The 17762-nt window shown below is 35.1% G+C and overlaps 1 protein-coding gene across 2 annotated transcripts in view; it reads right to left on the bottom strand.

The window, feature by feature from the left end:
• Positions 1–7195: 7195 nt before the first annotated feature.
• TBC1D22A (TBC1 domain family member 22A) overlaps positions 7196–17762 on the bottom strand; it is a 138111-nt gene continuing 127544 nt past the window's right edge. For both annotated transcript variants that reach the window (XM_081330153.1, XM_081330152.1), the window contains one exon: positions 7196–10262. In XM_081330153.1, coding sequence (XP_081186279.1) covers positions 10134–10262 — 129 coding nt within the window. In that variant the 3' untranslated portion in view covers positions 7196–10133. The remainder of the gene's footprint in view (positions 10263–17762) is intronic.

Genomic DNA, 17762 nt, shown 5'->3' with positions numbered 1-17762 from the left:
ATAAAAAGAATACATTAAAAGCAGTTTTTAAAAAAGATATAAGTAAAGAGATGGGAGGAAGGAAAACTGAAACATATTCTGTGTAAGTTGCTAAGAGTCTTTTTTTTTACTGTGGCAGGATAGAAACCTATTTAATAAATAAAAAATGAAAGAAAAACTATTTCTCCCAACAGAGAAGGCCTGAATGAATAGTCTTCAAAACCAGCTAAAAGATGGAACAAGGGAGCATTACAATAGGTGTAATCATAGGCGGACTGCATGCCCTACTTTGCAATGAACCTTACTCTGTTTGAAGGACTGTCAGAAACGATCCTCTATTTTAGTGTCTTTTAGTTGTAAAACTCAAGAACAATTTTCTATTTAAAGGGGCCTCTTTTCAAAAGCCTATCAGAGAACAATCTCTCATTTGAATATGCTCTTGATCTGAACAGTTATAAAGGCCACATTGAACGCAGAAAGTCAGTGCTTATCTGGTAATTCTTTCAAGTTCTCCCTTCTAGTGACAGTGCATTGCTATTTCAATCAATTATTTTTTAACAAGGAGATGACCATATACATCAGTTGCACGCATGTTCTATCAAAGGGGGCTATTTTTTCCCCTCCTCTATTATGTTTACAATGCAGTTACCCCTCTCTTTTTGCTAACACACAAAATCACTTAAGGAAATTGCCTTGGGTATTGTAATGCATCCTTTCTAGGACTTTGCTTAACCATGTTTTCCTGTAATGTGCTTGCATTAATATGCAGTGTTATGTGTCTTGCTGAAGCTTTTAACCTATGCATGCCAATGTTTCCACATTTTAATGAAGTGCTAATGAAGAAGTGTGCTTTTTTCTCCTTTGGTATGCTGAACTAGGATCAGGTAAGTACAGGAAGTCTTGAAATGTTATTCCCATTTGGCAGTACCTCAACGCTTCCCTTCAGTTAGTTTGTACTTTTGTATTGGTTTGCTAGAGCTTACAATGAGAATTAAAATTGACCTGGAAGAGTGTGGCTGTCAACAACGCAAGAAGATAAAAGGAATGTAGAGAGGTGTAGAGACCATCCTGAGACAAACATTGGTTTAAGATTATGTTTCTTTCCTTTTAAAAGATGTTCAAATCCTTGCCATGTTAAATAATTTAACCAGTTCAGGTCTACAAAGAGAACAGAGTTTGTGTTATTTTATGAGAAAGGCAGAAAATGAAAAAGTTGGTGTATAAAACCAAAAATAAATGAACGGAAGGAAAGAACTCTAATGCAGTAAGAAGCTGCACAGAGTGAAATTAATAAAACCCCATCTGAGCTTCATTTAAAACTGATCTCAGCTTAGATCACCAACATGATAGGAAAACTTTCCTTTTCTTGTCACCCTTTAAATGTTTTGGGAGCAAAACACATTCTTAGCCAAAGACAACCCTCGCTGGGGTTTTGGGGAAACATAGTCCCAGAATGCAGCTTTGTTCCTTATGCCATCCATCTGCCGGCATCGACTTCCCTCCGCCCTGTGCGTTCCCACAGAGAGGGCCTCCTCAGGGTGCCACCGGTCAGAGAATGTCGAATGGTGGCCCCCAGGGGGAGATCCTTCTCTGTGGGCGCCCCGGAGCTATGGAACCAGCTACCGGTTGAGCTCCGGACGGCGCCCGACCTTCGCTCCTTTCGCCGCGAGCTAAAAACATACTTTTTTGAACAAGCTGGCCTGGCCTGATGAGGGGATTGGGGGGGGTTTGCTACTGTTTTTTATTAGGTTTTAATGATGTATTTTAGTATGTGGGCATTTATTTAATCTTGTTTTAACTTTTGTAATTTGTATTTTTATTCTTGCCCTGTTCACCGCCCTGAGTCCTTCGGGAGAAGGGCGGTATAGAAATAGTATTAAATAAATAAATAAATAAATCTTGTAAATTCGCAGGATTTTTTTTCCCCGCCATGCATATGTATACATTTGAACTAGACTGTGATGTTTCTCTGTGTCATATATGTGTGTCTAGGTGGGTATCTTACTGGGAAAGATTGAGGGCAATAGAAGAAGGGGACGACAGAGAATGAGGTGGCTGGATGGAGTCACAGAAGCAGTAGGCGTGAGCTTAAATGGACTCCAGAAGATAGTAGAGGACAGGAAGGCCTGGAGGAACATTGTCCATGGGGTCGCGATAGGTCGGACACGACTTCGCAACTAACAACAACAAAGGTGGGTATCTGCATAATCGTACATACATTTTAATGTATGCTGATTAGTGTACATTTAAAGTGACAATAAAGATTCTATTCTATTCTATTCTATTCTATTCTATTCTATTCTATTCTATTCTATTCTATTCTATTCTATTCTATTCTATTCTATTCTATTCTATTCTATTCTATTCTATTCTATTCTATTCTATTCTATTCTATTCTATTCCCTGCAAAGCACCACACTATAAAAGAGGATGAGTCTATGATTATTCATTTACTACAGCTTTCAATCAAGCTATCAGCCAAGAGAAATGTTATGAATTGACAAACTTCAACCATGATGGTTAAAGTAATAAAACTTGAGGACTGACAGAAACAATTGTGATATCTATTTAAAAACCTAATTTACATTTGCAACACTGAATATTGTGACTTCCTTCTAGCGAAGGCTAAGTACAGGTAACTCCACAGATATCTGGATGGCTGTAGGGTTTGAATTAAGTTTAAATTCAAACTTGCTTTCTTAATCCTTATTGAAATGCCAGGTAGACCAAATTCTACATTGCCCTATCCCTCCTCAATTCTCTATGTGTCTGTTGATGTTCTAAATAGAGTTGATACCACATGGCCTACTCTGTCCCATGATTAACCATGTCTCCTCCAACACATCACAAATCTTCACTTTCATACAACAATTGGCACATCCAAAAAGTCAGTTTGCTGAACAACAAAATTGGTCAGGGGGCATCTTAGAAAATGGGCATGAATACTTCTAATCAGCTATTGAAAGTAATAAAAGAAACTTTAGTTGTCAGAGAGAAAACCTTTCTGATTTTTGGGACTGACAGGTGAACAAGAAACTCCAGACAAAACCAGCATAGTTTCACAAAGACCATTTTGTCAAATGGAGAGGCAAACAGAACAAATATAAAAAAAATGGAAAAAGGGGCACATAACTAAAACTGAATACCAGCAAATAACCAAAATCTTCAGGGATGGAGTCAGGAAGGCTGAGGCTAGGAATAAACTAATACTTGCAACAAATGCCAAAAATAACCAAAAAAAGTTTCTTCCAATAAATAAGGAGCAGGAAAAAATAAGTGAAAGAAAGGATTTGTCCACTAATAGGACAAGATGGAAAGGAGGTGACTGGTAGAAGGAGGAAAGTGGAACTGCTTATTTTTATGTTTATGTTTAAGTTTCTTTTGTAAAATTCTCTTTAAACAAAAAAAAAATTTAAAAAGTATATCCGTATCTATCACCTGCTCATTCCTACATTATGAATGCCCGCCACATTTCCTTAAACTGTGGGTTTATTAAAAAGGGATAAAATAATTATATCTCCCTAATATCAAATATCAAAAAGCGTCATGGTGCCTCAGTGGGTTAGGACGCTGAGCTTGTTGATCAGAAGGTCGGCAGTTTGGTGGGTCGAATCCCGACTGCCACGTAACGAGTGAGCGCCTGTTACTCGTCCCAGCTTCTGCCAACCTAGCAGTTCGAAAGCGCATAAAAATGCAAGTAGAAAAATAGGAACCACTACGGTGGGAAGGTAACAGCGTTCTGTGCACCTTCGGCGTCTAGTCATGCCGGCCACATGACCATGGAAACATCCTCGGACAAGCGCTGGCTCTTCAGCTTTGAAATGGAGATGAGCACTGGCCCCTAGAGTCGGAAACGACTAGCACACATGTGCGGGGGAACCTTTACCTTTACCTTTAATATCAAATAAATGCTAAACAAGATACAATGAGTTAAAACAATGGAGCAAATACTAAAATGTTTCAAATAACTTGGATCGTCTCCTAGACAGTTTCGTACAGCAATCAAAACAAGAGAATCCACTGACAGCCTAATTCAAGCCTATGGATTGATGACAAATAATCTCCATCAGCATTATGAAACATCATCCTGAATGGGATGTTGTATAGTCATTGTACAAGAATATAAGAAGGGGAAAAATAAACATTAGTTTTTGGTGGGCACAAGGTAAAGGTTTATGAAATGCCTTCATACTTCAAGGCTCAGTCCATCAGACACATTGTGGGTGGGTTTCAGTGTTTTGGTAAAAGTCATGGGGTGCTTGTCCTTTTCCAGTTCTCTTCTTACTTACATTATTTTGATTCTCTCTCTGTCTGTGTGTGTGTGTGTGTGTGTGTGTGTGTTTGTGTGTAAGATTAAAGCTGTACCTCAGTGAGTTGAGAAAATAGGGAAAATAAGGGTCATAGCAGTGAATCTATTTGGAAGGAATCAGTAATATTTTACACATTTTTTGGTGCCAATTTAGTTTCTTCAGAATATCACTGGCAAGTTTCAATATTTCCTGTTGGATGAAATGTTTGTAATGTAGCAAGATAAAAAAATAGCAAAACTCATGATAGCCGAAAGAAGAAATTCGGTAACTAACCCAAACAATTCATGATAATAGTTCATTTTATGTAGTGCAAACAGCAGTTTCAACTACTTTTGTTACAGTTCAACACTGTTTTCTGAATATTTTTTAAACAATGTAATAAATAATAGATTTTCCAATCAAAAGGGCTAAAAATCATTTGTTGATAATAGGGGAAAAAATGCCTTGAATTAGACATGCTGCATTGTACTACATTCCCAGGAGGAAGTATGATAGCTGCATCTCACAATGATCTTTTAAGAAATGCAATGTCTTACAGCTGTCCGACTTTTAAAAGTGGAACTAGTTAATGCAAATGGACTTGAAAATCAGCAAAATCCATTTTTGGTTCCATTGTCTGGTGCAATCTCTTAATATGAGACATTAAAGCCAGAAAAGGCAAATGGAAGCAGTTCAAATTAAATTGTTTTAATTATTCAGTGTAGCAGGCGCACATGATGCATTGGCAGATTTTCCTGACTTTCACCATCTCTTGATTTCTGTCCAGAGTGCTGATAGTTGCCAAGCATAAAATACAACTTCATTGTTAGCAAGTTTCATCAATAGAATCCAAGGGATGCCTATAAGGGAAACAAGAAGGGTAATTACCTTCTAGCCTTGGCAATCTCTCTCTTCTTTTGATCAGGCCACAGCAAGGAGCCTGAGGAATGACCAAAACTGGAAAGAAATGGAGAGATGCCATCCAGAATTATTGCAGACTCTCGCTGGAACATATGTTAATGCATCCTTGTGCTCTGCCTTTCTGAACTTTACAAATAAAAAAATGCCAGGCCCCAAAGGGACAAAGGGAACCTGGAATATTGCTCCACAGAAAAAGGGCATAAAACCTGCAGATTGTTTAACTCCAAATAAAATATAAAATCACTATGGAACTGTGTGTTATGAATGTGAGCATCAGTGGGCCGTTCACTCCTCTTAATTGTGGTAGTGTTATATGTACCCAACTGTGGCTTATTGGCTTAGCATGTTGAATTGAATCTGGCCACCTGCACCTCAATAAATCAGTTAAACAAGTATCTCCAAAGTGTGATATTAGCAGTTCTTGTTTTTCATTTTGATGATTTAAAGCCAGCAAAATAAAAATAAAAAAAAAGTTTTGGACTGGATGAGGGTTGAGATGTGTTCAATTTCAAGCTCAACATTAAAATTGCTACTCTATCATAATTTTGTATTTGGTTTTGGACCAGGAAATTTGAATTTCTTGCTAGATTGTTTTATACTTTTCAGTGCCAGTCACAATATGGATGTTATGCTGGGTTGTTTTGTTCCAGTTCATCTATTTTTCTTTGTTTGGTGATATTCCAGCAGAAGTGAAAAATCCCAGAAGATATATATTAAAATCATAAACACCTAGATGAAATACATATATCAGAATAAGCTTCTCAGATATTCCTTTAACATCACACACAATAAAAAAAGCTCGGTTTCCAGAATAATCCTTCTTCCATAAATCCACACTTTCTACAGACCTCCTTGATGTGACCCTGCTGGTTAATGGGCACAAGATAATTTGAAATTGAAAGACTACTATCATTATCTTAGCCGTAGAGATATGTGCTATCTGTACACCATTCTTAATAAACAAGGTTTATAAAGTGAAATAATAAATCACATTCTTGAAGAAAGCCAAGTAAATGATTAATACTATTATTTTCTCCTTAGAATTTGATAAACCTATATATCTCCTTTGATTTTTTCTCTGCAGGGCTCCATGCAAAGCTGGATTAATTTATTATGATTTCTATAAAATGTTCTTTTAGCAGAGAAAGTCTCCAATACTTTAGTAAGAAAACAACCCCCCTGAAAAAAAACATTTTCAAGTATGATATGAATCACTAGTTGCAAAGTGATCACAATGGTAAGAAAATCAAAGGAAAACAGGGTCCTTTTGCACATATGTTTTGCCACGTTTTACAGTCTTGTTTTTTTAAGGGAATTTAAAGCAAAAATCCCTACATAAATGAAAAGGATCTTTACAGAACAGGTAGTATAATCTGTTCTGCTATTACTAAGAAGGTTATTAAATAAACAAAAGAGCTGGGCGAGAAAGGAATTGGATAGAATTTAAGTAAAAACACAATTTTAAACTTAAAATATAAAATCCTGTTCTTTCACCTAGAATGAATCAGTATTATCATCTCATTTTTGCAATATTCAACACGAAGCTATATTTTTCCCCTTCAGCTATCCAAGACCTATTTTTTAATTCTTAAAAACCTTGTGTGACAAAAAGTCATGTAAAAGAGCAAACACGTGTAAAAGTGGTTATATTTCATTAAATATGATTTTTAAAAATAGATTACATTGCCTTAATTATCTTAAAACTCTGAGCAAAAATGAAAAGCACAAGGTCAATATTGGATGTCAGTACTAAAATTTTACCACGATGTCTGTTGCTTCATTTGCAAAACTTTGGTCTCTCTCTCGCTCTCTCTACTAGTAATATTTATGTACTTGGCAGCATACGCATTTATTTTTTTTAGCATTTTTTAAAAGCATTTTTAGCATAATTTCAAAATCTTTTATATACCTACATATTGTGAAATAAAAAGATTCATTTGAAATTATATGTTATTATTAATTCCCAAAATTATACAATAGACACATATATGCAAAATCTTGGGTATGAATTACATTTTATTGATGTAATACAAATCTATGGGCTTTTCCATATGAAATTAAACACTAGTGCAACTAGTTTGTTATAGTATATCTGAGATGTACAGGTGATTGCAAGATAGTTGTATCTTTCATATTTTATATTTACATATTTAGTACATTGTTTTTATTTACATTGCTAAGCATATACTATAGATAGAAATTGGTTATCTTCACTGTACAATTAATATTGCATTTATGACAAGAGGGCTTTAAGCCTTCAATATAACATTACAGATCACACTAAATTATTGAATTGTTCCAATATCTTTTCTACATTAGTAAATCTTAAATGGAAGAATATTGATATTAGATCGCAATTCAAAATTTTAACAAAGGGATGTAAACGTGTCAGAAATATTTTTTCCACATAACAGCTGGTTGGGATGGCACTTTTCCTGAGTTATACAAAGAAATCAAGACACAATTCCAAGGAAAAAAAATAAAAGTACACAGATAATATATCATATGACCAGAATGATATCAGCTGTCTTAAATACCCAATTTTTTATAAAATATTGGAGGACAGAGTCACCCTTTGTTTCTGATGCACTCAAGGTTTTTTGTTCACAGCATGAAATATTATTCAGTTTTGAAGAGAAAGCAATAATGATCCTAACAAAGCCTGAAAGTCATATCGAATGGAATTAACAAAGATTTTCCTTTTCTCCTAATACATTTAACACAATAAAACAGACCCATTTTACATACAAGAAATTCCTATGCAAATTATAGAATTTAAAAAGTACAAATCCATGTTCTCTATATCTTATTTTCTTTTGTAATGATTCATACAATTTTCACTCTCATTGCATTTTAGCTGGGGGTTTTTTCTTGAGGATGGGGAAAGTTTTATACATTCTATTTGACATAATCTGAGTTTAAAAATAATAATACATTGAACTTTAAAGTATCATTATGTTTAAGAATCCCTTAGCCCTTGTGGCTAAGAATCTTCCTAAATGTTATTTCTATTGTATGATTAAAGTCAAGAATCTATTGGAATACATTGGCTGTGAATGAGTCTGCATAGTATATTAGTAGATGGATGATAGGATTAGAATTAACAGATACCTTAACAGAAAGTGATGGTGTAACTCCTCAGTAATGTAGCCCCCTCAGATCAGTGTTGACCTGGAAGTTCTCAATAATTGTATCCTCTTTGTGACTGTGCTTCTGTGTTACAATAATAAAAGAACTACTCTGCTTTGTTTAATAAAGCTATTAAAAAGCATGCATTTGAAACTGAGTAACTCAAATGGAACTGAAATATGTTTCACAGTCACGTAGCCCAATACAATCCAAATGCATAGTTAAACAATGTCAGAAAGAGAATATGGCAAATACTCTACTGAACAAAATATCTTTAAACAAGAAACTTTGAAACATCTTTGCAGCCTACGAAAGGCCAGAAAAATAGTTCTATTGCCTGTAATTATCATGTATACAGAAAGGAAGTCAACATATATACAACCACACTAAGGCATTCAAATAAAGACTTAAAGGCACACTTGAAGAGCTCCTAATATTATGTTACTCCATTTATAGTTCGGATTGATTCAGGAATTAGTGAAGTTATGAGTGATAAAGAGGTGTTCATAGATCATATTTAGTAGAAGCATACTGGTATCATTGCTACTTTTGCAACAACCTTTGCTCGATATGAAAATCAAGAACACTTGGCTTGGTCAATTGTATGCGAGATAGAGAGCCTTAAAAGAATAAATCACCTTTTGGTTAAAAATGTATTGTAGTGGAAACATTAACTGCTTGAGTCTGTTAAACTGGACTCTTCAAAAGATTAATGGTTGGTGAATATTTTAGAAAGCCAAATCATTTATATTACTAATAAAGTCCTTTCACTGAATTCCTTCGATAAGTTGCTGCTAAACATACATTTTATATATAAATTGAGTCTCAATTAATCAAGAACTCTGCATGATGGATGCAAAAGAGTAGATTTGAAAAGACTTCATCAGTGCAGTTTTCTAACCCTGACCAACACACTGCAACTCCATGCTTATATTCTGAGGTATACCCATACTCATACCAAATCACATTGTCAAGTGCCCTATCATATCATAAATTCAACATAAGGCAATCAGCACATCAAAATATATTCTTCATCTATAAAGTAAGATTTTATCTAGGAAAATATTGAAACTAAAAGATCTACATGCTCAAAAAGGTTTTAAACCATTAGCTTAATAATACATTATGGCAAACCAAACTTATTTCCTATTCTATAGTCAATATATTTTGGAGACTCTAACGTCAAATAACATAGTAAACATTATCTGCACACTGCTGAGTAAAACATCTGAGGATCTTATTTCACCATGCATGTGGCACTATTTTCAAGTTTTAAATATTGTGTTCCATAAAAATCTACTCCTGGGTTTCATTGTGTAAACAAAGTTTCTATTAAAAGGAGTTAAATATCCTGTGTTTGTCAACAAAATAAGTGTGTAACAACCTCTATATGACCTTCTTGCCTAATTTATTTGTACTCATTTTCAATGCAAGACTGATTATTCTTATTAGCTTGCATGCACCTCAGACATCAAAACTACTTCCATCAAAATGAACATAATTGACTAGGAATAAAACTGATGGAGACAACATAATCAGTCATTAGATCCCAATGAACATAATACACTTTATTAATTTGCAGAGTAAGTCAATTACCAAAGAAAAAAGGGACCGTAATGAAAATAAAATTTATTTTTTAATTAGTGAACAAGAATATTTCTTTTTAAGTACACAATGTTTTCCCCAAGCCTATACTCTCATTTCTTTGGTAATCCAATAGCTTCTTGCTCAACAGTAGACAATTGTGTGCCAGCACAACCACAATATAGAAACTGATTTGGTGTCACAATCAGAGCCACACTTCGTAATTTCTTTTTATCTCTTGTAATGGTTTGGTGCATCTGCAAATGCAAACTTCAATCTGTAGGCTTCAGCAAGGAGAACACTGATATCTTCATTTCCCCAGTGCATCGTAGGCAAATTCTGTAAAAAGATTAGTAGTTCCTTGTTGGAAGAAAAAGAGGGGGGAAAAATCAAAAGATATATTGGTTAATTTCACTGGTTAGTTTTGCAATATCAAACTAAAATTTCAAGATTGGATTCATGGAATTTGAATTCTTTCTAGATATCTACATGTATATCTGTAAAATCACAACCAAAATAGTGAGCAGGTCATTTGTGATTCAAGATAAAATATCCTGACAACTTTGGGCTATCCAATGAAGCTGCATGACCACATAAATACAGCACTAATTCAAAACAGAAAAAAGCAAAGCAAAATTCCATTTAGGTATAGTAGAATGAGTAAAAAGAGAAACTCTAGACTCATTGGTAATGGCAAAACGTGTTGCTGGTTTTTTAATTAATCTCCTCTCATTTGGAATGAACTAATCCAGATCTTCTTGAACACCCAAGTCTTGTGTTAATTTCATATACAATTAGAACTGATCTACAGTACTTCTAGTACCGTCCAATACTGTCCAGACAATATGGAATTATGGAATATGTCTTAATTTAGCATTAACTGCTATTAAGTTAGGGTGAGAGTTGAAGCCAAACATCTTTGAAGGACAGCAGGTTGGAAAGATTGGGTTTACAATATTATCTAATCTTTTATTTGTACAATATACATAAATAGTATTTCAAACATTCTTGACAAGGAATGCTGCCTGATCACTCCAGTTCAAAAATGCTTGTATGCATCCCTAAATGAAATAATGTTAAAACCAGGCATACAAATACCATTATATCTTTCTCCCAATGTGAACAACTGCTTCAAAGATAAGTACATTTAAGAACCAAGAGATAGAAATCTGAAGAAAACAAATAGTTTGCCAACTTAAACAATAGCAAATAGATTTTAATTCATGCTAGCTTAACTATTGCTCGCTGTCTATTTTCTCAAATGGCTAGGTATTTTATTTCTAAGAATAAACTTGTTCTTAGGAATAAGATAGATCCTAACCTGTAATAATATTAACCAGACTTATTTTAAAAACTTGAAAAGGATTTGTAAAATGAATTCCCTTAAGACTAAGCCAGCTATTAATAGTTAGATATCCCAATACTGACATGGACCAGCTGTAAAAGAAAAGAAATAATGTGTCAGCTTTATATAAAAGTAGAATAAATATTAAACCAAAGTTTGAAGTAAGGCCAACAAAACTACTCTGTTCTAATGAACTGTTGGCGTGGTTTAATAACCACTGTACAAAATATGGGGACTTTTTTTTGACTATATGATACATACAAGATGGGTATCTCTCTAAAACGAATGAGAAAGTATATGTCCCATCATCTCTACTCTCATTTCACACAAGCCAACACTATAGAACAGAAGTAGTAGAGACATTCCTAACTAGAATAGCCCCTTTCCCTCCAGAAAGGCAGAAATTATGGCGCTTGCAAAACCACTAGTGAACACAGGCATTCTGAAAGATTCAGAATAATGACCTTCACTACTGTTTTTGCCAGATTCAACGCTAGCATTTTTTGTCAGATTCAAGGTCTGTTCCTCCAGTGGGGGGGAGGATGCACAGAGGGAGAGAAAAAACTCTCTTGTGCTGGAGGAACAGACCTAAATCCGAAATCCCCTCTACCGTACGTATAACCTTCCTTGCTAGCTTCTCCATTGATTTTTCTGCAGAGAAGATTGCAAAGGCCAAACACATGATTGCAGAGTTCTCGGCCACCAGGCATAAAGGCGAAGACGTTTCTGAGCATATAAAAATGGGAAGATGGTGTGACTTTTTAAAAAAAATCAATTCTACATTTTTTAAAAAATGGTATATATTTTACGGAAGTGTTATTTCTCCTTTCTTCCATTACTGTCTCTCACACAAGCCCCAAAATTTGTTGAATAAATCAAATTTGTGTAAGCCACTATATCAAGCAATCCACAGATTTCATAGAACATATTTTCATTCTTGCATACTAAACTCATGCTGCCTTTAAAAATGTTGCTATCCTTTAGAACAATTCTATATTCTGATCTGGATTTGTGCAGTATTACTTTTTATGTCAATCTTTTTTTTAATTGTTTTAACTTTTGTATTGATTTTCTTTTAAACATCCTGTAAACCGCCCTGAGTCCTTCGGGAAAGGGCGGTATATAAATCTAAATGAATGAATGAATGAATGAATGAATGAATGAATGAATGAATGAATGAATGAATAAATAAATAAATCTTCCTCTATACTATCTTTCACAAGGTTTCAAGAATAATTCTAAACCTCAGATGAATCAGTAAAAACAGTTCTTATAGGTGATTTCTTTGACAATTCTGTTACTAGTTGCAGAGGAAAAATTCTAGCCAAAATCTGGATGACCTAGCATCAAAAATAGAAAAATAAGTGATATTTATATTCGACTGAACTGTCAGCTTTTACAATTGGTCAACTAGGACTGACAATTCCCAAGAAAGGTGACATTTTGACAGGGCAAACTTCCATTAAACTTTCAGCCAAAACAAGAGACTGCCTTAAGATGCAGAAAATAAAGCTAACAAATTAAGGGAATATTATTCATCATGTTAATATTTCAAAAGGAACACAATACTATAGATTTTCAAAATGGTGCAAACTGGGCTGGAGTTAATTAACTTTTCTATTTTTTTAATTATGTGCATGGGACTTGTGAGAATGTTATCAAGTTGACACTTGAAGCTGGTACTTTCCTTTGGAGCATGTCAGTTTTTCATATAATTAAGTTCTCAATTAGATTTTTTTTAAAAAATAATAATAATAATGAAAGTGATATTGAGCAGAAAGCCCAAGGAAAATATTTACAGCTCTAATAGTGTCTGCCTATCCTTGACTTTCAGTTCAGTAAAACTGAGGTCAGAAATAATAATGCCCTAGAGGGGGGAAAATTATGTGGATCAATTATTTGATCTGGTGAGGCAAACAGTAAATAACAGTGGCGCTAGTAAGGCCTACTACATGTGTTAAGCAGCCAGCTGGATTCTCCTACTAAATTAGACTTTGTTTTTTAAAAAAAACATTTTATTGACTAAATGAAACAGAAGAGGAAGTCCTGTAATTCAAATGCTTCCTTAAATGGTGAAGAGAATATCAAGGATGTGTCAATAAAATTGAATACTGACATTTATTGGTACAGCAGCCTTACATAGCTCTCTAAAAGGGGGGCATATATTGGCTGAATAAAAATTGATTTGGCATTAAAAGAGAAAGATTTTAATGTTTAGAACAGGGAGAAGGAAAAATGTGATGCCTTTTTATAAAAATGAATGAGATTACTTACATAAGTATAAATAAAGTAAATTTAGCATCCTGGCTTTTAACCCAAATGAAAAACCCAGCTCCAGAAATCAGAATGCCATTTATAACAAGGAATGGTATCTAACTGCTTTACATCAGGTGACAAAACAAGACGTATTTACACTGTTTGTTTTCCATCTTGCTGTTGCAGTATAACAGTTTAACATTTAGTGAGTTCTAAGAGAATAGATGCAATTTTTAAAAAGAGAAAAAAATAGTAAATCACTTTTCTTCTGTCAATTGGTCTGAAAAAACAAACGTGTCACTTTATTCCATATTATCTATTTTATACCCCAAGGTTTCCCCCTCTTTTTTTGGAGGGTGAATGTTGATTTGCTCTCATAAGCAGTTTTGATTGAATTTGCTACATCCAGGGTCTGTGGTTTTCATTTTTATTTTCACCAGAGGCTACAAAATGATAAAGCCAATAATTGGCATTCAGATTCTACTGCAGAAAGAACTACACAAAGAAAACAATTTTCCTTAGAGCAAGGTTTTTCCAGTGGCAGCTGTGATTTACCAACAAAAAAGAATCACTGCTAAGACATTTACTTTGGGTAGTTTAGGTCACCTAAACTGCAAAAGACAGAAAATCCTATAGAACGTGGGAAATATCTACAATTTAAAATAAAGCAATTCTTTGGTGACAGTTATTAAAACAACTAAAAATAATTTGAGTTGGGGGGAAAATGTTATTCTGAAATTCACAAATAGATCATAGATCTGACTACAGTATCTGACCCTGAACATGAACTGGAATGCAAACATGATCTAGAACAGGGGTAGGGAACCTTGGCTCTTTTATGACTTGTGGACTTTAATACCCAGAATTCCTAACCAGCCATGCTGACTCAAGAATTCTGGGAGTTGAAGTCCACAAGTCATAAAAGAGCCAAGGTTCCCTACCCCTGATCTAGAAGTTAATTAGAATGTACTTAGAATTTAGAGTGGGAAGGGACCTTAGAGATCTTCTAGTCAACTCTCTGCTCCAGCAGGAGACCCTATGCCAATCCAGAAAAATGGTTGTCCAGACCTTATATCATTCCAAACAAATGGTTGTCCAATTTCTCCTTGAAAACTTCCAGTGATGAAGCAGCCACACCTTCTGGAGCAAAGCTGTTCCACCGATTAATTGTTCTTATTGTCAGGAAATTTCTCCTTAGTTCTAGGTTGGATCTCTCTTTGATAAACTTTTGTCCCCCTCTTCTCTGTGACAGCCCCTCAAATATGGGAAGACTGCTATCATGTCATCCCCAGTCCTTCTCTTTCTTAGGCTAGGTATATCCAGTTCCTGCAACCATTCATCATATGATTTAACTTCCAGTCCCCTAATCATCTTTGTTGCTCTTCTCTGCACTCTTTCTAGAGTCTCAAATGCTTAATGGTATCATGGTAACCAGAACTGGATGCAGAATTCCAGTACAGTATAAAGCAGTACTAACACTTCATGTGATCTTAATACAATCTAACACCTAGAACTGCATGGGCTTCTTTGGCAGTTGCAGCACGCTGCTGGCTCATATTTAAGTGGTTGTTCACTAGGATAACTAGATCCCTCTCACAGTTACTGCTATGCAGATTACACAGTGTGGATAATGCTTTGTTGAAATGGAGAAGGCTGAGATGCAGTACTTCCACAATCTGGAATGTGCCAGGACCTCATATTGGAATTTCAAGCCACACACAATGAACTATACCTTCCTTACTTCAAAGATTCAGCTTTGAGAAGGCAACCTTTAAAAGTCAAATTACAACAGCTGAGTCATAATTTCTTTGAGGAACTCATGCTTCCAGAGAACTTTTAAACACATAGCAGAATTTATTAAATCCACCTTATGTCATGGTTCCGATAGATGAAACTCTTTAAAAGAACTTTCAGGCATTGTTTACCTTAAAGAATCTTTTATTCGAGAAACAAAGTATCGGCACTACATAGTTAAAGACAAAAACTAAATTCCACACACACACACACACACAGAGTAGCAAAGCACAATTCCCTCCTCCAATTAACAGTCATAAATTACATTCCCCAATTAGCTTGAAGCACAGGCTTTCTCCCCAGATCTCCAAATCTTTATCAGCTCTGGGCACAATAACTTGGATTCCCACGGCTGAGTTATTGTTGTTATGACTACCTGGACTCTCATCCACATCCCCCCTCCCAGCATCATCTAACTGTAAAAGCAAAAGAGAGAGGATGGGTACATTTCCATCTGTTGTCAAAGCAAGAACATCTGATGTTAGCAGCGTTGACACCTACACTATATTTTGGGTAGTTAATATGTTTTAACCCATCTTAAAAGCATAAAATTAAGAAAAGAAGCAAAACGATGAGAAACAATACATTAAATGATTCATTCCATTTATTGCACAGATCCAGTGGTGGGATTCAAATATGTGAACAACCGGTTCTCTGTGTGGATGCCGCTTCCGGAAGTCCATTCTGGGCCTGGGCAAAAAAAAAATTAGCTACTGGTTCTGCCGAAGTGGTGTGAATTGGCTGAATCCCACCACTGCACAGATCTTATACATATGTGTATCTGCAGCTAGACAGAACAACACAGTGTATGCAATCTAAGAAACATCCTATATACGTGGGCTTCTGAATCATTAGAAAGTATACAGATTAGGCTTAAAATAAAGAAGCACAACAACTCTTCAATTTGTGTTTTTGTTTTTTAAAAAAAGATATGAATGAATTCCTTCAGGATTGCCAGAGCCAACACCTTAAAAATAACCAACAAGAGCTCCAGACAGCAATACAGTACACAGAGATTCCAAAAGTAACACAAAAGCAGTATTTACATACTACAACTGCAGAGGGAACTGGATTTTACAGGTATTCCCTTGTCATCTGTTGATACACTTTTCAAGCTGCCATTTTACATGTAGCCAATTTAGCTGCAATATAGATAGTAGTAGACTTATCTTACCAAACGTTTTTAAGTTAGAAGGAATGCTATTCTTGGTCGCTTAGACAGTTTTTAAGGAGATATATAGAGATCCTTAAAAGTTGTGAACTTGATTGAATTTTCAATATTTCTGCATAAATATGACTTAAAATGAGATCTGTTCTCCACACATCTTAAAAGTAGCCAAAGAGAACCTAATTAAACAAGTCAAAATTATTCTTGTTCATTTATTTATTAAGGAAAATGATCCAAAGCTACATATCTGTATTTTAACAAAAGTATCCAAACTTCTAAGACTAACACTGTTCACAAGATCATTATCAGAGAGTGCTCAACATCTATGGTATACGTTGCTACCTAAATATGCAGTTTTGGATTAAGTATGTAGGTTGGATTAAATCATTAAATGCAAAAAGATTGAAATTCAAAAGGGCTCACTAACTTTTAAGCGCCGCAGAATTTATATGAACCCAATAAATGTCATGTATAGCGACCTCTGAAGGGATATTCATGTTCCTCGGAAGGGATTAAGAGAAATAATTCTGCCTGCCAAGAGCATATGGGAAGCATTAGCTTAAGAAAAACCTCTGTGATGGTCAGGAATGCAAAAGTTAAGTATTTATCTGGCTGGAAATATAAATTTAGTCTCCAGGAACAAATGTCAGCTCATTTTATCATTCAAGGTTTAGGATTTGCTGACTAGCTTGAAAAAAAGCTTATGGAGAACAAAAGCTCTGAGAAGAGGTTTTAAACTGGCAGTTAACCCAAAGTATTTTTTTTTCAGAGCAAATAAAATTTCTCATTTACTGAAGTGGTGACAAAGGGATGGCAAACGTTTTGTATCCATTATTACTATGTAAATTATTCAGGTATATCAGATCCGCTTACGGTATATTCTGTCCCTAATATATAAATTTCCAACATCAGACCATTTCTATCTGAACCATTTCCTTGAGGATTCACAACCCTTTACCATTTATGCAATAGCCAAATTCTGTGTTGCCATAATGAAAATAAGACATGTTAATTGATTACAGGAATAATCACTTCTGTTTTATCACTTTAGGTTCAATAAGGTAAAGGTAAAGGTTCCTCCGCACATGCGTGCTAGTCGTTTCCAACTCTAGGGACCGGTGCTCATCTCCATTTCAAAGCCGAAGAGCCAGCGCTTGTCCGAGGACATCTCTGTGGTCATGTGGCCGGCATGACTAGACACCAAAGGCGCACGGAATGCTGTTACCTTCCCACCGGAGTGGTCCCTATTTTTCTACTTGCATTTTTACGTGCTTTCGAACTGCTAGGTTGGCAGAAG

The sequence above is a fragment of the Vipera berus genome (assembly GCF_964194415.1).
Source record: "Vipera berus genome assembly, chromosome: 6".
NCBI lineage: Eukaryota > Metazoa > Chordata > Lepidosauria > Squamata > Viperidae > Vipera > Vipera berus.
The sequence above is the reverse complement of the archived record's forward strand: the minus strand, read 5'-3'. Positions and strand labels throughout refer to the sequence as shown.